General features: G+C 35.2%; 2 protein-coding genes across 2 annotated transcripts in view; one reads left to right on the forward strand and one right to left on the reverse strand.

Moving 5' to 3' along the window:
- LOC145683916 (synaptotagmin 1-like) overlaps positions 1-27,534 on the reverse strand; it is a 246,462-nt gene that overhangs the window by 63,753 nt on the left and 155,175 nt on the right. Inside the window, exon 8 of the mRNA XM_081755592.1 lies at positions 11,978-12,092. Coding sequence (XP_081611718.1) covers positions 11,978-12,092 — 115 coding nt within the window. The remainder of the gene's footprint in view (positions 1-11,977; positions 12,093-27,534) is intronic.
- The window catches only part of LOC145683917 (trypsin inhibitor-like), a 472,745-nt gene that overhangs the window by 33,796 nt on the left and 411,415 nt on the right, over positions 1-27,534 (forward strand). The window lies entirely within an intron of this gene.

Consider the following 27,534-nt stretch of genomic DNA (forward strand, 5'->3'; position numbering starts at 1 on the left):
TGACCAAGAGTTCCGCTACTATCGAATTTCGAGGTCGTTAATTTCACACCGCGTACCCTTTTGTGCGCGTATTTCGACGTTTTGTGCGCCACTGGAAGACGGTCAAAATGGGCCTCGAATGTGGGACGAAAATGACCCACTGCTCCGCCACTACTAAATTTCGTGGTCCTTCCTTTCGCATCGACTAGTGAATGTTTCGTGCCGTTTCGTGCCCTTATTTCCACGTTTTGCGCGTCACCAGAAGTGTGTCAAAATGGGCCTCCAAAGTGTGACCAAAATGACCCATTGTTCCGACACTATCGAATTTCTAGGTCGTTTCTTTCGCATCGTTTAGTGCCTATTCGGTCTTGTGCATCACCCGAGGTGAGTTTAAAGGGGCTTTAAAGTGGGAGTTGAATGGCTCACTGTTCCGCCACTATCGAATTTCGGGGTTGGTTCTTTCGTATCGTTTAGTGTGTATTTTGTACCGTTCTGTTCATCTACTTCCACGTTTTGAGCATCACCAGAAATGCGTCAAAATGGTCAATCAATGTGTGAGGAAATAGAGCCATTGTTCCGCCACTATCGAATTTGGAGGTCGTTTCTTTCGCATCGTATAGTGCTTGCTTTGTACTGTTTTGTGCTCCTATTTCCGCTTTAGTGCGACAACGAAAATGGGTCAAAAGGGCCTAGAAGTATAGCGGAATAACATAATGCTGTTCCGTCACCATCGAATGTCGAGGTCGTTTTCTTCACATTTTTTATGCATGATTTGTGTCGCTTTGTGCATCAGTGGGAGAGGGTCAAAATGGACCTTGAAAGTGGAATGGATATGTCTTTTTCTGCCATATTGGTAGGTCGTCTTTGACCCACTTTCGTTGGCCTACAAAACGTGAAAATATGCGCAGAAACGGTAAAAACATGCACTAAACAATGCGAAAAAGCGACCTTGAAATTCGATACTGGTGGGAGAGTGGATCATTTTTCTTCCCACTTAGAATGCTCATTTTGACCCACTACCATTGATTCACAAAACGTGGAAATAGGCTTCCAAAACGGTAGAAAACACGCACAAGATGATGTGAAGGAAACGACCTCGAAATCGTTCCTGACGGAACAGCATTAACTTGTTCCGCCATATTTGTAGGATAACATTGACCCATTTCCGGTGACGCAGAAAACGAGGAAATAGGCGCACAAAACGACACAAAAAATTCCATGTAATTAAGCTAAATTTCCATTTAATTATATGGAAAATTTTATACATTTTCCTTTACGTTGGTCTACTTTACATTGATTTGGGACTTTTAAATTTTATTCAGTTTTCCAATGAAAAGTATTTATAATTCAACAAGGAAATAATTATTAATTATAATTATTATCTATATAATTGAATTCATTGTAATTTGTTCCATAACAAACACTTTACCATTTCGTACTAGCTGTTGTGCCCGTTCTTCGCATGGATCCGATAAAATATCAATGTAAACAAACTGAACAACAGGAGAACAATTAAAAAACCTTTCTAAAATTAGATATATTTTGTGTGAATATATATCCAACAACGTACATGTGTTTTCATTGGAAAGGCCGATGGGGGCTGAAATTGAACGTATGCACTATCGGGGGTGTCACTATACGTCTGAGCAACCCCAATAAATATGGATTCGACACAAATTCTATTGCTTTTGCATGTCCCGGTGAACCACCCCTCAGACCTCCTTGGTTCGTATTGTGAAAAAATCTCCTCTGGCCCCCACCAACCCCCAACCAATACCGCGAAAACTATGAATGTGACACTAACATCTGCCATTTTCTACTACTTTTTTCATATGCCGGTAAAAGTCCCTATAATCCTCTGGTTCCAATTTTGAAAAAAACAATGCCTCTGGCCCACAGCCGATGGGGGCTGTATTTGGAAGTCAACGTCTGTGGAAGTATCACCATTCATCTCAGCGACAGCGAAAACTATGGATTTGACACTAATATCGGTCACTTTCCATTATTTTTACATGTCTCGCAATTCCCCACCCCCGGTGACTCCTGGCCTGCATACAATGGTGGCTAAATTTGAAAATCATCGCTAATGAAAGTATCACCATTGATCTCAGCCACCGCGAAAACTACGGATTTGACATCGGTCATTGTGGATTATTTTTACATGTCTCGTGATCCCCTTTATAATACCCCCTTTCTTAGCTGATGGGGGCTAAATATGAAAGTAAACGCGGCCTTGAGTTTCACCATTGAGCTCAGCTATCCCGGAAACTATGGATTTGACATTAATATCGGTCATTTTGGATTACTTTACGTTTCGGTATCCCCCCTCCCCGTTGACCCACGGCCCGCAGCCGAATACGGTGAATTTGGAAGTTAATGCAATCGGAGTTTCACCATTGATCTCAGCGACCGCGAAAACTATGAAATCGACACTGATATCGTTCTACTTTTACATGTCCCGGTAAACGCCCTCCTGAGACCCCCTGGTTCGAATTTTGTTGAAAACGCTTTGCCTTGGTGTGGGACCTGGACCAAGGTATCTATGACCAAAATTTGGTAGCTTTCGGACGACTTTTCTGGTCCCCAGGCCGGTCCCGGTAAACGTCCCCTGGAGACCCCCTAGTAAGGAATTAAAAAAAACCTCTTCGTCTTGTTCTGGGGCCTAGATCAAGCTACCCGTGACCAAATTTTGAAAAATTTCAGTCCACTCGTCTCGTCCACAGGCCGCACAAAGATAGACAGACAGACACACGAATAAACTCTATTTTATTTATATTAGAAAGGTCAGATCCGCCGTTATTGTATTAGTGCGGTGCTTGAGCGATTGATCGTAGAAATTAAAACTCCGATGAGTGATAATTTTATAGGCTTGTTTTATTACAAGTTTAAACTCTTTAGTCAGTAGAGAAGAGGGCGTGAATCATGGGTCAGAGTTGATGACAATGGGTTTTGGTGGGTCTGTGGGTCAGTGGGTAAGAGTGGTTTATGATGGGTGGTGGGTCAGAGTGGGTCACGGTGGGTCGTGGGTCACGACGGGTGGTGGATCAGTTGGTCGTGGCTAAAGTTTTCATTGCCCCACGCCCTCTCTGAACTACAGTGTTGAAAATTAATCAGTGAAAATCAATTGCAATTGATCAATCAATTGAAAGTAATTGCTGTGGAAATCAATTGCAATTGAATCAATTGCCAATTAATTTCAATTGCAATTGAATTACAGAATTCAATTGCAATTACTTTCCACTGCAATTACTTTCAATCAATTGATCAATTGCAATTGATTCTCCTTTTTCAATGGCCAACTGCAATTAACAATTAACCATTACTTATTTCAATTGTTAATTGCAATTAACAATTAAATTTACAGATTAATTGTTAATTGTTAATTCAATTGAAATTTGCCCAACACTGGATATAATGCATCTTTTAATTGAAAATAATGGTTTAATCCAATTTCGCACGAAAAATTTATAAAAGATGGTTTATTGAATGTTTCTTAGAATGATTTGTTGAAAAACGATTGTTAGTGTTACAAAAATAATTATTTCAAATATATGTAATTAACTATACTATAATACTGTATAGTAAAATCAATTTTTTTTTACAAAATGGCAGATGATAATTTATTTATAGAAATAAATTTTTCGGATGTTTTCGGAAAAGAAGCTTTAATGATGTTCTTTATGTTTAAAAAATAAATATTTCATTTACAATTTTACAAATACGCCAGTAGTAAGAATGTTTTTGAGAAGTAATAGCTTAACTTTTTAAGTTGGTTCTTCTTGAATGACATTTTATAAAATCTACAACGATTTCACTCATGTTTCATAAATACATATTTCATTATCAACTCTAAGATTACCATACCACAAACCATTCCTTCACGATTTGCCACAAAACTGCGTTTAGAGAGAGTATCTCATAATTTTTTCTCGGAAAAGCATTCTCGGAACATCTAATAATTTGCATCATATTTCATAAGTAAATATTTTGATAGTAATCCTATAGTATGGTATACTATGGTATCATTCATTATGCATCTGGGAGTGAGACTTCCAAAGGAGACCGAAAGCGACCTATTCACATCTTAAATAATGTTTTTTTGTTTTTTGTTTTAATGGATATGGAAATTTTGATTCTGGTTAGCAATTTACACAAGAATTTAAGAAGCTTTTGTCTCAAACACTTACATTTAAATTCTTTGTTGTCAAGTGATATTGAAAATATAGTCGAAAACATCAATTAAACAAATGAGCCACCACTCGTGTATCGCTTTTAAGGATGAGAAAATGAATTGCCAAAATAACTAGATTGTTAACACGGTATTGAAAGGTTAAATTCCAAACTCCCTTAGTAAACCAGAACCCGATTTTCATTAATGAATCTTGATTTAAGTTAAAATTTTCGCAAGAAACTAAGAAAAGAAGAAAATCATTTTTCCTCCATGTTGTCTTCTTTGTTTATAAAGTGAAACTGAAAACAAGTTGTTCATATAAGTTTTTTCGTCACACTTTCGCCATTACTTGAATAGCAAAGACATTACACTCAAATATTTGCTACACAGTATCCTTATCTTCTTCTGTTTATTTAAGACTTAACAAAACTATCATATTTCATTTAATAACTCAACTTCTGACCTGAACAGACCACTGACGGTCTGTTGTACGTGACAGAAGTTTTAGTTTAATAGAGCATTTATCATTTATCATTTAGTTTTCGTAATATTTTCTACTTTCAATAAAAAGAGGACTGCTATATAAGTTTCTGCAAACTCCTACTAAGATTCGCACTAGTGTTCAACTTTTATAAAATTCGGAAGAATATAGCTTTTTATATATTTAAATTATCTTTGATTGTTTACGGCTATTTGTTTATTTTTCACTTTCTCCACAAGTTTGAGAAAGTACTGAGAAACTACTGTTCGGAATGCATCAATAGCTGCTTCAGGAATGATAAATCGCTCATAACACATCTTATTTTTCATATATGTGAAAAAAGTTATTACTTATTCAATCAGGTAAATACAACTAGTCATTAATTCGACATTTTTACTGGACAAAAAATCGATAGTTTAATGTATTGAGTGAGAACTGCCCTTGGGGTTGTACAGCACGAGACGACAATTAGGTTACTTTTATGCAAATTAAAAGTACACCACACAGCATTTGCAGTCCTTTGACCTTCTAAAGCTGTGGTTGCCATATGTATCGTATAATCGAAGAAACATTCAGTCATTCGTTCAGCAGCATCTCGAAACTAAATAGCATGTTTGTTGGTTTCGGTTCACTTTGACACATCGAAACAGTAGACTGCTGTTTAGTATCGGGCTCGTATGAATAGATCAAAGCTTTGTGTCCTGTAACATATCTCGGTTAAATTTCTTGAGCATTTTCTTTTACATCAGCTGACACAAACCGATTTTTGAGCTTCGTCAAATTGTGTCGGATCCAACGGCTTAAATTTCCATGTGTTCAGGTGACTTTGGAAAATTGTATTTATTGTTTTCATGTCAATGTTCAAAGATGCATGAATCTCACGATATGTCACATCCCGATATCTCTCAATAATTTCACGCATGGCAGCAACATTACTGGCAACAATAGACATGGATGGACGACCTTCACGAAATTCACTGATGAATGTGCGACCACCCTGGAAATCGGAAAACGACAGTTCTATTAGATGGTGCTTAATCACCAAAAGTCAAGTGAAGCCGTTAGATACATTGTTTCGACGTAAAACTACATTTGAAACTATAAAAATATTACTGTCCAAAGTGCCCACGAGAAATTTATCTTTCTTACACAACAGCATTTCTTAAACTGCACTGAAGAATAAACTGGGTGCTGTGACTTGTTCTACCGTTAGTGAACATCAACCACTGTTATCGAACATTAGCATACGAACATTGGACTTCATTTAACAACTTTGCTATGCAATGATACTGACACACTCTGACTTATTGAATCCTCTGAAAGGAAACCAACTGCCGTTGCTATACAGACGCGCTTCTGGACAATATAACACGAAATCAAACTATGCTAAGAATTTCGGGCTTCTAGACTCTAGAACCTTTCGATTTAAATATCCTCCAAATACAAAAGCACAGTATTCTAACTCTGTGTAGGTTTCTTCATAATAGAATTATAAGATGGTGATAGCGATAATTTATTTTGTTTTATCTGCAATAAACACTATCTTACAATTTCTACATTTCATTTTGCAAGCTTAACCACATGCTCTGTTAATTTTGATACTCCTATCAAGGACTTCGTTGCGGCTTACCCATGAAAATAAAAGCACCTCGCTTCATTCGAAGCACTGCGGTATGGTTGTTCTTTAGCAGTACTATGTTAATAATTAACTATATTATTGGAATGGTAAAACAAATCCCTCCTTTGACGATTTCTTCCAAGGTTATGAAGTCTATTTGCGCCACTGAACAATGACAAGTTGATTACAATAGATCTTATAAGGAAGTGCAATATAATATGTGAGTTTAAGGCTATGTTGCGCAAAGCAATAAATGAACAAGAATTGTTTCACACTGCATTGATGCTCATACATCAGCTGGGAAGAAAATAGGATTTAGACAATAAAGTTTAGCATCTTATAACGCTTTCACCAGTGTGGTACATTATTTCGACATGAGCTTTTGACTTAATTTGACGGGGAATTCGTTGGTTGTGTATAGAGTGATTGACGTTAGCCTTTGTTTCCATTGGTAGAACACGTAGTTGCTCAATTTAATAACTGTGAAAATTCACAAAATGTTCAAAATTAACAGATAGCCCTCTTACAGTCATTTTCTCAACCTAATTTAAAATTAGTATAAGGAACGCTTATTTCAAGACTTAAAATAACATATTTTACAGTTAATCATGTTTCTCTTAAAGTGAATTACAGGAGATTGAAGAATATGCTATTTACATTTCTTGAAAACATTGTACAGTGGAGTCTTTTTAATTCGAAATCCAAGTGGACACGAAAAAAAATTCGAATTAACCAAAAACTCTCACTTTTAAGTAAAATCAAGAGAATAAAATAACTGTACTGTATATGAAAGACTAACTAGCATGCAATGCACCTTATTTTTAAAGCACCACATTTTCTGCGTAATCCAATATTGCCGCACACGAACAAATTTATATTCACTGCACTCACATAAATTAAACCACATTGAGAAAAACAATTGTAGGTGGCGTACTTAAAAAGGTAGGTACATGAGTAATTCCTGTAGTTTTTGGCTTAACGTACAACAGACGTATAACTGAAAACGCATTGTTTTTTTATAATACCTTCCGTATAAGAGTTCCATCTATACGTACTTTCCGTATGAAACAATATGGACTGTCAGAATCTCACATACAAATGGACGTATATAACATATAGCTGAGGAATGTAACATAAGTACTGTATGTGCACGTGATATACGGAAAACTGTTAGATATCAGAGATCCTGCAACTGCATGTTCTGACACCTAAGGGCAGTGCCTATGTAGCATGCGGATAACGTATGCTCCGTACTGATTTCTGTAGTAAGCAAGAGAATACCGTATATTCGTACAATATACCGCTGTCCGGAGAACGGATTTTTCTCAGTGCAAACGTATAAAGGAAAATACATTTATATATACAACAGTACCGCATACACAAGTATCAACTTTAAATATCTATTATTCTCTCAGTGAAAAAGACTTCGTAATTTTCGTTTGCTTTCTTTTCTTTGTTTTCATATAATCAATAAAATCTTCAATTTCATTAATTGCCTGAAGCACGTCGTTGAAAGTCACATTTGGTTGAAATTCAATAAATCGTCTTAATCTTTCAACGATTTCGAAACTTCCCCTGATGTAACACACGTTCTTTCGTTAGTTCATCGTCAATCTCGTCTTCATCTTCTTTATCATAAACAAATGAATCGTACAATCTCTTCCTCTGTCAAGCCTCCTCATACAGTCAATTCATGATCCGCTACTACAAACTCGTCGTAACTGGTATCAGGTGCCACGTCTCGCCACTGCTCCAAAACCACAGATTCCGATTCTTCTGGAAAGACTTCGGCATTGGATTCTTGGTTGTAAAACCCAGCTTTCCAAAAACAATTTGTAATTGTTTGTTGACTAACCCGCCTCCATGCTTTGTCCAATATACGACTAGCATCCAACAAATTAATGTTTGTTACGTCTGTAACATTGTCTAGGATCTTGAGAACAACTTGCCGTCGGTATAAACGCTTCAAATTTTGTATTATCCCTTGATCCATAGGCTGCACCACTGATGTCATGATGGGAGAAAAATAGATTATCTTGATGCACTTGAGTTTATGGGTCTTACAATGAGCCGTGCAATTATCAAGAAACAATAGTATTTTCCTGTTAGATGTGTGCAGTTTTCTGTCAAGATTTGTAAGCCAGTTTGTTACAGTTCACTTGTGATCCACACCTTTTTATTAGCCTCGTACTGTACTGGAAGATTTTTCACAGATTTGAAACTCCTTGGTTTTGCAGATTTACCTATCATTAGTAATGGTAACCAGTTGAATTTGCATTGTTCTGTTTACAATCTGTCGATCACTGCAAAATTTTCGACTGTAAATACTTCGAATTATCCAAACAGAAGGTTCAGAAGTTCGATTTACCCACGAATTTTACCATTATTTTTAGTACAGTTTTCAAGGGGAATAATTTTTTTTTCAAATTATCCAATAATTCGAATTATCCAAGTTCGAATTATAAAGAGTCCGCTCTATATGTTGTTTAACAAATCATTTTAACTAAACATAACAAATTCGATATTACTTTAAACTTACAGTAAGAAATTTAATAGGAGCAAGATAATAATATTCCTTATCGTTAAATATGGAAGTAAAGTTTATGTTAAGAGTATCAGAAAACAACTTTGACAATAGGGACTTTGACGTCTTTATCTTAGGTGTATGTTGCTGAACTGTGGTTTTATTCAACTTAGAACAAAATTTGGTGTTCATAATATTTTCTCCATATTTATTTCACTTTAAACATTGAAATTTAAGTATCGGTCAAGAATATATAAAAAGAAAGCATAACTGGTAATTATTGAATATTCTGAAAGGTTGCATCCGATCTCAGAGAGACATCGTTCTTCATTTAATTCATATGTCTCAAGCAAATGTTTCTTCAAGCTCGAGTCAGCTCCGCCCCCCATTCTCGAGCAGCATCTCTGATGTTATCTGATTTTGTCCCTTGCCCGAAAACTTCATCAAACTACTCTCACGAAATGACCCTTCAAACGAAAGATGAGCAATGAGGAACGTGCAGAAACCCCAGACCCCAGTGTCGCTCTTGTGCGATCCCTGCACGTTCTTGCCAGACACATTGAGACGCTTACCTAGAATCATCATCAGCAGCAGCAGCAACAGCAGCAGCAGCCTACGAGAAATTACGGAGCCACCTTCGATGTCGACGCCGCCATGGTTTAGGTGGCTCCGTAGTTTCTCGGAGGCTGCTGCTGCTGATGATGATGATGATGATTCTAGGTAAGCGTCTCAATGTGTCTGGTAAGACCTTGCAGAAATTGCACAAGAGCGACACTGGGGTCTGGGGTTTCTGCACGTTCCTCATTGCTCATCTTTCGTTTGAAGAGGAATTTCGTGAGAGTAAGACTAACACGTTCTGATCTCAGGGGGACACCATGGAAACTGACATTTTTTGAGAAGCCTTAGAAGAGGCAATATATTACTACTGACTATAGATTATTTAAGTTACTAATTAATCTATTACTAGTAAGTAGGAATTGAAGAATATGGACGTTTTAAGCAATATCACAAGTCTACGGGCTGCTATTGAAAGGAATGGATTAAGAGAGTTTCTTCTGAACTGGAATTTCGTAAGACCTTTTGAAGTCTGCAGCTTGTGAGGAGGTAACACCAAGATTTCCGAAAATGAAAATGATAAGTAAGATAGTAGTTCTTTATTGATCACAAATCGTAATAATATAATTGTTAATTTATATGCTATAAATGTTCATAATGTGATGGAAAAACCAAGCCTTGTAAGATCCTGCAAAGCGTAGGGTCTCATTTTGTAGTGGTCTGTGTGAACATAATGTAAAATTTCCGTATTAGTTAGTGGTAATTGGCACAACGATTATAATTGATTGTTGCATTATCTACGCTGCGTTGCAATCAACAAATTTTGCGAAAACCAATACGGAATGAAGCTCTGATCTTTTTCTTTTTTTGTACTCAAGATAGAAGACGATTGATTATTCTCCATATATTAACTAATTGCCACTTCTTTTACTTTTTTACTCGGTTACTGATACTACTGATCTGAAGTAGATGTTGGCTTTTTCTTAAATATACAGAAGTACAGCTCACAGAGCTTATTTTTTCAAGACATATTGCTCAGTATAAAATTCTTCTTTTATTGTTTTGAATAAGCCTCCCAAATTTCAAGACTAGTAAAACTGGACATTTTTTAAAAAAATATTTACAGTATATTCATAGTTATGCACTTGTTTATTATTCAGGTGTAATTGAATAAAAGATCAACACTCACCAAATTGAAGACATCCTTCGAGCTATTGAATATTTCTACCCTAAATAGTTCGACTGTGGCCATAGCTAGACGGCCTAAATTATGACAATGAAAACTATCCAGCTTTTATATATTTCATATGTTTCTGTAAAAGACTTTGACAAGGAGACTCAACTGATCCGTAGCTTTTGTATATACCGTATATGTAAAGTTATATGACAAGGAGACTCAAAAGTGCTACACATTTTTTAAACACGCCAATGTAGAAATAATTTCCACAATGTGAATTCTAAGCCTGAATAAAATGTGAAGGAAAACTACGAAAGTTTTTTTTAAAAAAAATGCGTTTACTTTCTCAATATTGTTTTAAAGTTTCATATTATGATCTGAATTTCATGTGTTGATTATGATGACCCCCTGAGATCGAAAAGTGTTAGTCTTACCGTCTGGGGCAAGATCAGATAGCATCAGAGATGCTGCTCGGGAAAGGGCAGCTGACTCGAGCTTGAAGAAACACTTGCTTGACAGGTATGAAGAAAAAGAAGAACGATGTCCCTCTGAGATCGGATTTGACCTTCTGAAACCTTCATTAACTTTCTTCTCGAAATTACACTAATGTGGCATATCATTATCTTACTCCGAGTCCATCTTTTATGGACTCGTTATTACCATAGGCACTCAATATTGAAAAGTGTATTTATATTGTTGGAATAGACTACAGATTTACAAGTGTACATACATAGAATGGAAATTAATCACTTGTAAATAATGCAGTAATGTATTCAATCATTCAAAGTAGCGCTGCCATGAGTCACTACTTCTGTAAACATTTATGGTTCTTTTTCGTATGCACTTATTGCGTTCAATATGCCACAAGAATAAGTGTCTCGATTCATCAAATCGCAATCTGCAGTATTAGAACACAATGCCTCTAAGGATTTATCTACATTGCATGTTATTCAAGAGATGATTGCATAATGGAATACAGTATTTAAAAAATATTCTTTACCCTGTCTATTAAAATTTATCTACGAAGAAGTTTGAAAAAGAAATTGAGAAAAGGAATATAAATTAATTAAGTCTTATAATTGAAAGTAAACTGTCTGATATAATTATGTTACTATTTATGTTTTAGTATTTGCAATATTCTTTTCTAAAAGTTAAAATTTTTATATTAAAGCAAATTTAAGTTTACCCTTTGAGATTTCATACCTCTTAAATACAAGTTAAAGTGATAGAGGAGTAAATAACTACAGTAAATCATTGGATTCTTTATCATATATTAAAGTGACCAATCTTCTTCATAAATTGTGACAGGACGTTTAATAGCAACTGGCTATTTATAATCTTTCCAATCAAGTGGCTGTGCCCCACATTTTTATCAATGATGCGGCGTTATGTTTCATTAAACTAAGCGAAAACTTTTGTAATACAGAAAACATTATTACTATTTATTGAGCAAAACCAATGTATATATTTACCTGATAAGCCACCGACATCCATCTTCTTCAAGTTCTTGGCCTCAAGTATCACAACTGTCAATTTACCAGAGGTTGGAACGTATCGCAGAGAGAAACATATGTCACCCAATTTTTCCTACAGAAACAAAATATATATGAGCTCAATATGAACTTGCAACGCACACAATATTGTACGACCTTAGTTTTTCAGAAGATGAAAACTAAATCCCATACATCTAGGGAGTGGCGGATCCAGGGGGCGATCGGGGCGATCACCCCCCAGAAGAGGAAACTTTTTTTAATTTTATATATAAATAAAACCCATCCCAGAGTTTGGAGCTCTTAAAAGTAGCTCTAAGTATAAGTATTACAACACATCGCCCCCTCCCCAGGAGTCTGTCCTGGATCCGCCTCTGCATCTATGAAGAGAAAGTTGTTCTATATGTTAATAGCAATTGTATACCCTGTATTTGTTCATCTACATATTCAATCTACATTTTCGTTGCTTTACAGATGGAATTTAAAAAGTCACTGCTAGCAAATAGTCAAACCCCTAAATGATTATATCCACATTTGACAAAGGACATTTACCAGAAAAATAGCGCCCTTTAGCTGAGTTGTAAGAAACGAACTTAACAATCTCATTGTTAATGCAACACCAAAGGGAGCTGTTGTTCTTAATAAGTAAATATTAAATCATGAAGTTCGAGAACTTTCGCAAGGGGATTTATTGGAGAAACAGAAAACTGACATATTTTTAAATTGAAAGATTTGCTCCAGTATCCGGTAAATTATGTACACGACGCACAGGAAATGCCAATTTTGCTGAGTAAGGCCGATGGTATCAATTCATTTGTTTCTAAATGCTTATATCATAGTTACTTTCAACAGTTCGTTGCTCAGTTCTTAACTGGCCTAGAAACATGAAACAGAAAACAGCAAAATGGAATAAAGGTTGAGGTATAACTTTGTGGACATTCAACAATCTATCACATCACAAGATAAAAAAATTGACATATTTTTTTAAAAAAGAAAAAAAATGTGATTTTCCTCCTATACCCAGCAAACTATCTACACAACACATCACAGAAAACGGCATAAATATAATTCCTGGGACGTTGGAATAGGTTCTAATTGTACTATTGTCATTTGATTAGCACAATGTGACTGTACTCCCCTAACAATAATAGGTTGGTTCGGGCCAAATTACCTTTGTGTTAAGTTTGGAGTATTTTGAACATATTTCTATACATAAAGTTTTCATAACATTTTTGCACGTGGAAACATCTAGCACAGTTATTCCCACCCTTGTTTACCAGCAGCCTCCCTTCGTAAATCCTGCATACTTCACGCTCACTTATTTCCATGGACAAAGAGAAAGTGTCAAACATATAGTGTCGGTGAAGTTTGATAAACCTAAACTGTGAATAGTCAGTATACTGGTACTTTATTCATAATTTCACATTTTATTTCTGCCTGTAAATTGTACTTCTCTTGCTTCGTGTTCGCGCCCTCAGCGTGGCGCATTCCCTACGTTGAGAACCACGTAAATGGTTATTTCTCCGCTTTTCCACAAAAACTTCCTACCTTTTCACAGCTACATTTCTCAGAATTTGCACCGTTCTATTATGCTTTTTGGATATGCTGAATCCAATGTTATGCTTTCCAATTTGATTTTTTTTTTTTTTTTTTGTAAATTATTGTATAGTAGTTCTTCCGTTTTTTTAAGCAAAAGGACTACATAAATACCTGAACCTATAATTTATTATTTCTTTTATTTCAGAATGATAGAAACAGAAACATGAAGCCATTTATAATTTAGAAAGACCTGCTTGTGTACCATCATCTTTCTATAATTTGTCAATAATCCAAAGGTGACACTCTATTCGATGCAAGTCCACAAACGTTCAGTTCTGAGCTTAAACCATTACTGGTTTGGCATTAATGATTATACCCACAACGGAAAAATTGCGAGACTCAACTCATGTTACGAGCTTACCACTTCTATTTCGAAATGTGATATTCTGCTGGCAAGACACTTGTCTTTAAGAAGTTAAAAAGCAAGGAACTTGAAATTGTGCATATTTTATCGGGACATCAATATCAAGAAGAAGACATTTGATGTTACCATTGAAAGTATGAATAATTAGATTCTTTCAGCATGCAAATACATCGAGATAATTATTGTTCGTGTGGCAGGTGTGCTACAGAAGTAGTGCTAGTGCTACAGAAGGTTGCTACCACCTAAACTGTTTAAGAAATTTCTGAGAGACACAAGTAAGACTGCAACTGAAATGATAAAAGTTGATTTAACTTGGATAGTAACGAAAGGCAACAAAAAATATCATTTGTTAGAATAGAGCAAGCTTTAGATACGTTATAAAGAACTATTTATATTATCTATTGAAATCTCCAAATCACTTGACGTTCAAGGATAAGATTGCAGCACATTATAGAGAACACTTATAATTTCGTTGTATTATGAGATCAAGCAACACCTGAACCTATGAGATCAAGCAACACATGATAAACAAGCAGTACTAGTACCAGTTAAGTTTTGCCATTTGCCATCTGTGTTTTGGAGATTTTCCTTTCCTCTTCTTACACTAAATCATGAAGAATATTTAAAACTTTAGATCTCTTACTTGATTCTTCCTTATTCTCAACATTAGGGCCGCGGTGGCTCAGTGGCAGAACGTTCACCTCTGCTGCATGATGTTCTTGGTTCGATCAAGAACAAGTGAACTTTGTGGTGGACGAACACCGTGTACGTGGGTGTTCTCGGGGTTTTCCAATTTCCTTCCACTTCCTTCATTCCACCATCTCATTCATTTCTCATCATCATCGTCTCCTTTACCCCAGCCGGCATATTCGTGGGACGTAAAACTCAGATTCCATTTATCCTCAATATTGTATTCATTTGGATTTGCATTGAGAAGTGGATGACTACCAAGTACCAGGCGGAGAAATATGTAAGCACTCGCCGGAACACAATCAATTAACGATTTTTCAGATGAATCCAAAAATTTTTGATCGCAGTTTTAATGCTATATGAATAATGGCAAGAAACTCTTCATGGTCTTTACATTTGAACACAGAGATATTGCTAAATTCTTCAAACTCGTCTTCGTTATTATTGCTCCATTAAGAAATTGGCTAATTGCAAATCTTTACTAGTACCAGTATTGTTTATCTATCACATGCTTCTTCATCTCTCAAAACAATGAAATGATAATCGTTCTGTACATGTGCTGTAATCTTTTCTTTTAACATCGATAGCCGGCTAGTGAATGATTTGGAAATTTCAATACATAATGATATTATAGTTCTTTATAATTCATATAAACCTTGCCTAATTATAACACATGGCCATTCTCTGCCGACTGCTTCAGTTATCGTCCGAGCTCAATCATAGCTAAATCCATTTTTTTCATTTCAGTTTCAATCTTATTTGCATCTCCCAGAGATTTCTTTAGATAGTTTGGGTAGTAGCAACCTTCTGCGGCAAGATCACTTATGCCTACCACAAATACCAACTGCCTCCATGTATTTAGATGTTGAACGAATTTGATTGTTCACATTTTCACTTGTAACATCGCATGTTTTCTGCTTGATTTTAGTCTCCTGACAAAATATGCATAATTTTGAATTCCGTGGCTTTGAGCTCCTTTGTCAAATGTCTTCCTGGCAGAACATCAGATTTCGGAACAGAAGTGCTAAGCAACCTCGAAATTTTTCCGTTGTGGGTATAATCAGCATACCATGATTTATGCTGAACCAATAATGATTTAGGGTCAGAACTAAACCCTGTTTCCAATCTTTCAATTATTTCTCTGTAGCTGACATAATATAACTTTTCTCGTGTTGGTTGCCACTTGCACTGAATTAAGGTCTTCTGTCAAATACCCTTCTATTATTGACAAATGATGCACCGTGTACAAAATGCAGATCTTTTCAAATTAATAAATGGCTGCATGGTTCTATGTTTCCACCATTCTGAAATAAAGAAAAAATATATATTGTAAGTTCAGTTACTTTTGTGGCTCTTTTGCTTAAAAAAGAACGGAAAACAACTATGCAACAATTAAAAAAAAATCCGATTAGAAGCAAGATTTAGCTTCAGCGTATCCAAAAGCATAATAGAATTGTACAAATTCTGATATGATTGTAAAATGTCTAGAGAACATATTTGAAGGAAAGGAGACAAACAACATTTTCTGAATGTACTTGATGTGCCGATTTCGAACATGAATTGACAAAGCCGTCAGTTTGGTTTTTAGTGACTTGGAACAAATAGCTTAAAATTTCAGATTAGAAAGCATAATATGTGGATTCCAAAAACATAATGGCAGTCATTTTGGATGGTTGTCATTTCCTATTTTAGCAATTAGAATCCCATAAAACGAAAATCGAGAGGCAAACAGAATATTTAGAATCAACACATTAAATATATTCAGGAAAGGTTGTTTGTTCGCTTTTCCTCAAAAGTTCTTCCTAATATCAAATTTTCGAAACCTTTCCTAGTCAACATTGCATATTCCGGAAGTTTCACTTTCTTTATGTTGATATATACCGCCACTCCACGATTTTCTATGTTCAAAATAACACGTGGTCACGCTTTAGATGACCCTAGCGCTGATATTATACACTTTTTATCACAGGTCCATACGAACTATTTTTCTCATTTCAATGTAATCATCTATTACAAGTATTATTATTATTATTATTATTATTATTATTATTATTATTATTATTATTATTATTATTATTATTATTATTATTGCTGTATCTCGGTTTAAACCTATTTCAGGTTAATAATCTGACGGCTGTTTCTGGCAAATGCAGATTATTTGAAGAGTTCTTCTTCTCCTAAGAACTTGCTGACCATATGATAGGTGTTTAGTATTACTGAGTTTTGTAGATTTGTTAGGAGGTGTTTTGCGTTTATCTGTTCAAGTTGTGTGACAGTATTTTAAGGGACAGTTGCTGCAGTTGAAGTAATGATTGGTCTTACTGTGACTTTCTGACATTTCAATAACTTTTCTCATTTCGTCTGCCATTTCTTTATATTTGCTTATTTTCGAACTGAATGTTGTGAGTCAACCTACAACTATGAGGGTTACTTCTTAGTCCATTTTATTGATAATAGAGATGCCGGGTCCATTTGCAGGTACTGTTACATCCGTTCTGATTTCTCGATCGCAGTAGAGTTTGTATTTAGCATTTTCAACTACTGGATTTGGCTGGTATTTGAAGTATGGCTTTGTATCGGTGATTAGTTCCATGTTATGTTCCCAAAACTGGTAAATGCTTTTGCAACATTGTTTTGTCTTTTAGATAGTCTGTTGGAGCCATTACGGCATAAGCCTGTGATATGTTCAATTGTTTCTGATGTTTCCCCGCATTTTCCTCATTTTTCATGTGGTATTTTTTGCTGCAATATGTATTTACAGTAGTTTCGGGTTGGTGTCACTCAGTCCTGGATGGCCATCATAAATTCTATTGTTTCAGAAAAGAGTTTTCTTGAGCCAGGCAGTTGATTGTCGTTTATCTTGTTACTGTCATCTAAATGACTCTTAAAAGTTGCGTGGAGCTCTTTTGAATTCCATTTGCTATACTTTTGTTCATCTGATTCATATTTTATGGTGAACTCTGTCATGGCTAGATGGAGTAATGTAGCTTTTGTGTCTGCATCGCGTATTACATGAAGTAGATTATTGTTTTATTTTCTGTTCGTGAAATGTTGGAAAAAGATTTTCAATCTGTTCTTGGTGGAATTTTGATATATCTGCGATATCAATGCCACCTTGTTCTGTGGGGAGTGTCACTCGCTATAATGCAGCTTTAAGATGTTTCATTCTGAATTCTGTCATTAGAGTTCGGATCTTCGTGTCAAATTAACTAAATCAGTCTCAATTCATTCGATTAGTCGAAATGAATATATAGTGAGGTGTACTGCAAATGTGTTATGGCTCTAATTTTGTTACCATTAGTAAGCAAAGTTTTGAGTGTCGCTTTAATTCTTGACTGGAAATCTTTCTGCAATATGTGTTTCATGTTCAATGACCCCAAGCTGCATTATTCCTAATTATTTGTATTGTTCTCCTTCTTTTAAATCTTCCATATTGTGATGTTCATCAATTGAGAATCCTTTGATGTTTGCTATTTCCCCCCTTTGCAGATGCACTAACTTACATTTGATAATTTTTAAATTCATACACATATCAGAGCTAAAAGCTATTACTATTTCTAGTATTCTGTTTAGTTGGCTTCAAGAGTTGACATAGAGCTTTAGGTCATCCATGTACAGCAGATGGTCGATTTTACGAGACGTGTTGCATGATTTTACCTTAAAGTCGTACGATGTGTGTTTGCTAATGATCTAATAAGAGGGTTGAGAGCTATGCAGAACCATAGAGCACTCAGGAAATCGCTTTGGTATATGCCTCTGTTTATCGTTATTTTCCGGGATACTATCTTGTTCTGTTCACACAGTTTTATGGAGCATTGTTTGTTAGGTGGTTATAAAAGTTCGATGATCGTAGGATGTATTTTATACATTTGTAGTACCTCTATTAGATGTGAGTGTGGAATTGGATCGAAGTCCATTTTTTTAGTTTGTAAATGTTACACTTAGGTTTCTTTTCTGAGATTTAGTCTGTTCACTAAGTACTGTACTTATTATGATCTGGTCCTAGCATTCTTTGCTGACCCTGTAATATCCTTTCTGTTCTTCTGTCATAATTCTGTTCTTATGCAGATGAGATTATGTATTTTTCAATTAGTATTGATGTTATGTATTTGTACATTGTAGGAAGGCACGTGATCGGCATGTACTTTGTCGGGATTTTAGTGTTTCTATTTTCTTTTTCGTAAGAGAAATGTCTTTAAGTTGTTAGAAATCTAGGAATGTCCCCTGTAGTTTGAAGGATGCAGTTATAGTATGTAGCGATGCTACTGTGTAATGTTGTGAATTTTTGTACGAGAAATTGTGAATATGATCATGACCTGGAGATTTCCATTTTGCTGATTTTCTAATTGCTTGTTTGACGAATGTTTCTGTTATGTAAAATGGCTCCGTATCTTAAATTGGTTGAGATCTGATTGTTTCTTCTTTAAGAGTATTACTTTTGGTGTCATGTGCTTGTTTGTTCCCAAATTTGAGACCAGTAACACGTGCTTTCATTGGTCGTTGGCAGTTATGTTTGATCAGTTTCCTTGTTCCTACTATTTTGAATTTTGTTGAAAATCATTATTATCTTTCTTTCGAGCAGTTGTTTTCTTTTATCTGAGGATCCTTCCTGTGTATACAGTTAACTATTGTGTGAATCTATCCAGGACTTGCGTGATGGTGTAATTAGTTATGTTCTATTTCTAATGGTTTAATTATGTGTTCAATCATTTTCTTCAGATTGGTTGATTTATTTTACTTTTTGTATTGTATCAGCTGGCCGATTTATATCCTTAATAAGTCTATCCGATTTTCAAGTCGAGTTTGCCATTTGAGTGTCCTGTCCGCTTGGCTCCTTTTCGCCGTGTTTGTACGTGCTGGCTTCTTGGATTTTTCTGTATTTCTTTCGTTTATCTGTGTTACGTTCATCACTGTAGCTGCAGCACAATAAGTGATAGGGTAAAGGTGTTCTAGATTTTCACATTCAGCGGTATAATTTGGTTAATCTGAGTGTTTATGTAGTGATATCTTTATTGAATCTCACGTTCATGTGTTTTGGTTTCCTTCATGGAAGTTTCTCATTCGCGTTCATCATGCATATATGCTGGTCAAACAATGACTGGAGCAAGCCAGTAAACGTCAAAATGAACGAAGATACTCAATATTGTTGACATATTTGATTGTAAGAAATTGTTGCTGTTATCACTGCAACATAATTGTGCTGGATACTCAGTACGAAAGAGCTCTGAGTGATTTGTGCACTTGAATGAAAAATTCACTCAAGAAAGCATCACAAAAACATGATTGTACTTGACATATGCATAACAAAATATACGTTCAATAATGTGTGTGGTCTCGCCGAATGTCTGCAACTGCTGCATATTTGTTTGCCATGGGTTCGACCAGGTTGTCGATGTTGGTCTGTTTTTTGGGGTTTTCCACTTCTCTAGTAGTGCCACTTCCAGCTGTTGCAGAGTTGCTGGCCTAGCTGGAACGCGTTTGCTGAGTGTGTTTCACAAGTATTCATTGGGATTTGGGACTGAGAAGGACGCCATTCATACCATACATTTGATACGCTCTGCCTGGATAATCATATCTGCCACACGTGCTCTGTAAGGTCTGGCATTATCGCCCATAAAAATGAAATAATTATCAATTGCTGCAGCTATAGGAAAAACGTGAGGTCTAAGATTCTAGTTTCTGCACCACTACACTAGAGTTTGTTCAGGATAATTTAAAGGGTTATGCGTCATGAAGTACTGATTCCTGTCCACATCATTATACCATTAGCTCCATATGGAGATATCTCCTGCACACGGGATGAATAATTTTGGAATCTACGTTTCCTCCAGATGAGAATGAGTCAACTGTAAGCTGAAACGTGACTTGATCGGGCACAAAACAGTGTTCTACTCAATATGCTCCTACTTACAATATTCAGCATTTCAGTTTCTTTGAGCTCTATGGTGCTGAGCGGTCCAAAGGATATATATCATCGGCCTTTACGTATAAAGGCCTCCTCCTCGCAGCCGATTGCGCACGGTTTAGGTTGGTACCCTGCGTCCTGTTGCCAGTACAAGCGCACGCTGCAAGTTATTTGGATTTGGCCATCTGTTTTTCCGAGCCGATAACACCAAGTAACGGTTTTTTCTTGCTGACGTCAGTAAGAAACCTTGTACAGGCCTCCAACGTCTGTTGAAAGGATGTCTAGAGTCTGAAACTGACACAAAAACACACTCCGAGGGCTTCAGCTTCCACAAGTTGTGTCTGCCCGGGATCCATCTTTCCTAAAGCTCTCCATGCTACAAATTCCACAAAATCGTGTTCTGTTGTCACTGTTCCTATGCAACACTACATCACAGTAACCCACGTCTACTTACTGCCTGTCAGAACGACACTAGTAGCGTTCCGAAGTGGTCTGATGATTTCACGTATTATACCAAGTTGTACCTCGTGACGCATAAAGTAAAACTGCGTTCGTTGGCGCGAACCACGCAGCATAGTGACAGTGCAGTGATGAAGGCGGCAGTCCCCATAATTAAATATATCGAAAATTTTGATGTCCGTTGACGTTTTAGATTTTTCTGCCTAGTTCCTCTAGCTCCTATATTGGTGGCGGTTCATAGCCTAGAAATATACTATATCACACACACACACACACACACACACACACACACACACACACATATATATATATATATATATTACATTTCTAGGTCATAGACCACTCTCTTAATACAGTAGTTGAAACACAATAGATAATTCCACATGAGTAGTATGAATACATAGTTTTACGGTTTCCGGTAACAATCGCGTAATAGTTATGTGATACTGCGGGTACTTTAGCGAGTTTCACACAGACATATTAAATTTGTAAACTGAATGTTTACTCTTGCTGTGCTCAGGAACAGAAACTCTTGAACACAATATTTCTCAGTAATTATGATCGGTAGAGTTGAACTTCAAACATTCCCCAATTCAGTCTCAGGGATCTAAGACACTGGCATGTCTTTGAAGAGTGCTTACTCACCCAGAGAAAAAGAATGTGAGAGAAACAACTGGAGAGAAAAATTAAACAGAAATAAAATAACTCAATTCGAAAATTATACATACACGCAACGTTAAAAGAAGGAAGGTTAGGAAATTTGAAAACGCAGACGTGAGAAAGTAATCCAAATTTGATAGACGTTTGTAATGATTAGTGTGATTAATGAGATATTTCATAATCTAATATGATGAGAGAGGTCCTAGTGCTGAGAAAGTAGCTTCTTGATAATCATCTGAAGTAATGTGGTGAAAGTAGAATTATTTAATGGGAAACGTAAGGAATTAAAATAGTTTGACACTAGTATAGTCTTATATAGTTCACTTTACATTCAACGGAAAAGTTACGTTGATAGTAGAAAGAAAAATAGTACATACAGGAGATTTTGTAACAATAGACTTTCATGTTGTTATGGTGATAAAGCAGGAAAGTAAACAACATGAGAGAGGAAAGTTGTATACTGAGTTTTAAAGGGAAATACTTGATTCTACTAGAACAAGGAAGCTTCATGAAAATAACCAACAGAAAAAGGAGATATCAAATTTGTTATATTGTGATTTTAAAAAAAATCAATGTAGTTTATAAAACGTGGAGACTCTCACCTCACTCAACATCTTCTGAGATCATAATCTTTGGCGGTCGAAGTAGAAAGATGGGTATACAATTGAAAGTGAATCTGAAAGAATTAAGAAGAAAATGTTGGATACTAAAAAACCTGAAGAATGAAGGGAAAAATTCTTACGCAAATTCAAAGGAAAGAGTTCATGCAGAAGTTTAAGCGAAAAGAATGACTTGGAAACAAGGAGTTACAGGTTGTTGGTGAAAATGGGGGTAAGAATAGTGCTAAATGATAGTACTAGGTGGGAAAAAAGTTAAAGAAAAAATTTTAAGTTCAACGGTGTACAGAGAGAATAAGGGCAGGATTTTGCAAAAGAAAATGGGTGAAAAGAGGAAAAACATATGAGGAAATGTTCAAGAAACTTAAATGACTAAAACTTTTTATGAAACGAGAGAGTTTTTTTTTACAGCAAAAATAGAAAAGTAAAATGGAAAAAGAGAGAGAGGAGCGACGTTTTAAGATGAAAATAATATATATTGAGAGCGTGTATGAAAAGAACGGTAACCGCGTTGTCTCGATGTTTATCAAAATAAAACACGCGAGGTTAATAAACAATTTACGGTTTATCGGGAAGAGCTTGAGATAGTGATGTGGAAGAGAGAAATGGGAAGTAAACTCTAAGTAATATACTAGGTGAGTTTATTAAGAACATAGGAAAAACAGAAAAACTATTTTCACCTATTCTGTAATTAAATATTTGAGATGGAAAGGCGATCAAGAGAAGATATTTCTTCAAGACGAGAAAAATTAAAATTGACTAAAGAATAGAAACCGAATATACTATATGTGAATGCTGCAATATCACATACATCAACAATAATGCTTCGGATACTGAACAAAAGGTTGTATGGGAGTACAATTGGAGTTGAGAAAGAGCATGCTGAGTTTTCGGAAGCTAATGGTAGAACAGATGCTATTGGCTTATTAAGAGTGATGAGTGAAAAATTTATAGAAAAAAATATGAGAATATATGTGGTGTTTATTCACTCAAAACATTGTTTATCTCTTGAGCTAAGATATATTCATAAGAGAAACTTTAGTTTGGAATTCAAGGATCGGAAAATTAGCAAAGTTTTCTTCTTTCTATGAATCAAAAATAAGAGTTAGAGATGAATATGAAATCAAAGAGGAAGTTTTAATTAGAATAACAATTCGAAATTAGTATATATTTTACCCAATAGTGTTTAATATACATTTTGAATAAATAACTAAAATGTTTCTACGTAGGAAGACTGTAGTAGAATTGTTCACATAACAGGCTCTAGTTGAGGAATCTGAACCGAAAATTGACTTTTTTTTTTTTTTTTTGTAGAAATGAAAAAACGTTGAGGAAGGTTGTAAAGAACATGAAAAGACAATACATTTATTTTGTTACTGTTCAAGTTCTTTTGATTTCAATATTAGTTTACTATATTTTATTTTTTAAAAAATAAAAATAATTCTCAATTTCAACTAAACACTGTACTGCTCGGTTTGAAGACATGATCGCTGTTTTCCAAGATCAAAATCACGAAAAAATCCCAAGAATGCAGTTTACGAAGATTTAAAATATATATATATATATATATATATATATATTGTGTTTTTATTTAGTTTGTAAGTATCAGTTGTCAGCCTTGAGTTAGTAAGTTTTCATTATTAATAGTTTGTAAGGTTTTCGTTTGTTAATAAGTATTTCGTTACTTTATTACGTGAATGTGCTTACTTATACAGGGTGTCCCAAAAGTAACGGTGAAAAATGAAACCACAGATTCCTGGCACCAAAACAAGAAAAAAACTAATATGACATATAGTCCGGAAGTGGACAGAGGCGGCGCTAGATAGCTTCGAATGAGGGGAGAAAGGAACTTCACACTTAAGGAAAGGAACTTGCCGATTTACAAAACCGCATTGAAGATGCATGTGAACAGTTACGCAACACACCGGGAGTGATAGAGTGCATTTGAAACTCACGATTATCACGTTGCATAGATGTGAGAGGACAGCACTTTGGATATCTTCTGTAGGTACTTTATTGTTAGCACGTATGATCTAGTAGTTTGTAGTGATATTGTGTGTAAGATACCAGATTAAAAATACAATACGACGTTGTGGATTCTGCCTGTTATTTCATTAAATGACACGACTAGTTACACTTGTTCTTATTTCTACCCTCTCTCTGCAAGTTTCTATCTAGTATACCACTTTCCATTGCCCCCCGAGATTATGCAACTATGCTAAGTGATCTTTGCTTTGATTACCATTGTAGATGTACGTGCAATCGTGTTATGGATAAGAACTTTTTTTCTGTATGGTTTCCATCTTTACTGCACCGTTTAATTACCCCTGCCGTACAGACATTTGGTGAACCCCTAAATTACGTATGGAGAATCTCTGTCGCAGTTACGTAACATGCGTTTAAAATGTCAAGCTGATATGATGTTTATATTTTTCTGAACTCCCTTCCTAGCTCCTATCATTCCGCTGGCAAGTATGAAGTTCCTTTACCTCCACATTCGAAGCTGTCTAGCTTCGCCCCTATTCATTTCTGGACTATATGTAATATAAACATTTTGTTGTGTTTTGGTGCCAGGAATCTGTGTTTTCATTTTTCGCCATTACTTTTCGGACACCCTGTATACATATGAACTAGTTGAAAATAAAATCCAACAAGAAACGCAAACAGTTGTGATCCCGTCGCAGTTGCGTTTCCAAAAATAATGAAACTGGAATACAATGAAAATGCAAAAAATACAATTTAAACTTGAAATTTCCGGATGGATAAGTTCTGAATGTAATCCAGATACCCAGAAATCCGTATAATTGTAAAAATCATAAAAGTAGAATATGTCGTGAGATAAAAGAAAGAATCTGTCAAATCGCTTTTAATTAATGTGACAATATATGTTGAAACTTTTAATACAAATCATTAAGAAATTCAGAAAATTCCAATTAAATTTAACGTTGATTTAAACAGAATTTTCAAAGAAATTATAATTTTATAAATGGATACACAGTGTTCGCATTTCATTTTTTAATCTACTTTTTTTTTATTTCCCTACATCGATCCCGATGATTGCAATTCGGATAATTCAAGTTATGTTGTACTTTGCTACGACGAGAGTGTAAAGTACAGTAGCACAGATGACTAACTGTGGTTAACTATAATGAGTATTTCGGATAACTATGGTTTTATTATTTGGTAACATTGCTAATGGAGATAACAGAAGCAAGAAAGGAAATGGCAGAAGAAGAAAACACAGAGTGACCTAATAAAAATTGAGAAAAACGATTTATAGAATGTTCGGTATTATGTACTGAAGTCTACAGCAGAGAAACACGTACAATATGGAGAAAGGAGTAAAGTTTTTCGAAGTGTACCTGTAACAATAATTGAAAAAGTTACTTGGATAGATTGAAAAGAAAATATAATATACTAGGATAGACAAGAAAATCGTAATTCCGGAAATAACTAGATACAGGTAAGGAAATTAATTAGAATATAGTTCGAGAAAGAAATTGCACTTTAAGGAACGTACTACAGGTGGAACGTAAAGGACAAAAGAAGAGAAGACGATACAATTCAACTACGGTATGAAATGCGATAACTGCTACGTCAAGGTGAAGAAGCTAAATAAGCAATATAGAGCATACATACTCTTTTATACTCTCTTTTGCTGATGCATACTGCAGATTTGTAGCAAATGATCTGACTGATGACAAATACTTATGATATATTTATTATGTCAGTGTAACGCTTGCTAAATAACTATTGTAGATAATTATTTTATAGCCACGTCACCTCATAGCAGTCTTGCTGAGACCCAGAGAGTTAGAAAGTTACACGTAGCGCTCGTCGAGAAGTAAAGTTGTTAGCAATTCCGAACAGCGAGAAAATGAAATGAAATCTTTTATTTAACGTTATAATTATGCCTTTTAAGATAAAGGAGACTTAAGTTTAATGAAAGTGAATTATTATGAAAGAAATAAACATTGGAATGAAAATGTGCTAGGAAACGGGAGAATCTCAAGAAAGACTGTTATCCATTACAAACACAATGTGTGTCTGTGAGTGGAGTTGGCACTACTAGCACCAAAAGTGTAAAAATGAAAAAAATGAAATCTTTAGTTTTACGTCCCACGATTATACCGATTAGGCTAAAGGAGACGGTGATGATGAGAGATGAGTGAAATGGTGGAATGAAGAAAGTGGGAGGAAACGGGAGAACCCCGAGAAAACCCACGAGCACGGTGCACCAAAAGTGTGTGCTACACAACTGAGCCACCGTGTCCCGTAAATAACGAAAATATTATAGAACAGATACTACTATAATGTGACCAAAATAGACCAAATACTATTGTATTTTTCCACATAACATGAAATTTCTAGTTTTCTTTACCTTCGAGCTACAATGTGACATTCGCCAAAGAATAATAAGAATTTCTTATCCATTTGATATAAATTTAAGTAAATATATTTGCCAGGTTTATAAAAATTACAAAATATTCGCACAATATTCTTGCATAATGAAGATCCAAAATCAAGTTTTGACATTATAAGTGAACCAAACAGAGCAAATACAACATTTACAAGTGATATTAATTACACATAACTCAAAAATTATATTAGGAAATGATACTGTTACCTTTATGATACAGCAGAGAAACAATAGGAAGGCTTATAGAGCTGAATGTACTCAAGTCAGTTAATACAAACTCTGAAATTATATACTGAATAATAATAAAGTTCCCACCATTAACAATATTGTGATTTTACATTGTTACGGATGTACCAAACCGGACTAGGAAAATTTTGTGATAGCCTAAGACAACGTTACACCAAATATCTAACAGGCTAAGTACGAGTACAACACCAAAGCACATTTCTCTATTTTCTACAAATTCATTTTGAGAAAGCCTGTACTTGAAATTTCTATTTAATGATCAGGGAGAGAACATTCGCCTTATAATACCAAAGGAAACTAATATGTATTACAATATTATGTTGATATACAGTATTTGGTGCACACGGGAGGTGGGAATGTGTGACAGTTACATTAATTGTGCACATGAAAAGCTCTACTTACAACATCAAATTAATTAGTTTTCTTCATTTATTAAATTTTCGACAGCTGAATTTGGTAAATTCCATACCTTATATGTAAGTACCAAAAAATATGCGAAAGCTGAATATGTGTCAAGTAGGCACTACTTTTTTTTTTTTTTTTCAAATATTTTAATTACACCATGAATAAATTTTCTCT

Source organism: Thermobia domestica, chromosome 4 (genome assembly GCF_964235325.1).
Source record: "Thermobia domestica chromosome 4, izTheDome1.hap1.1, whole genome shotgun sequence".
NCBI classification, from domain to species: Eukaryota; Metazoa; Arthropoda; class Insecta; order Zygentoma; family Lepismatidae; genus Thermobia; species Thermobia domestica.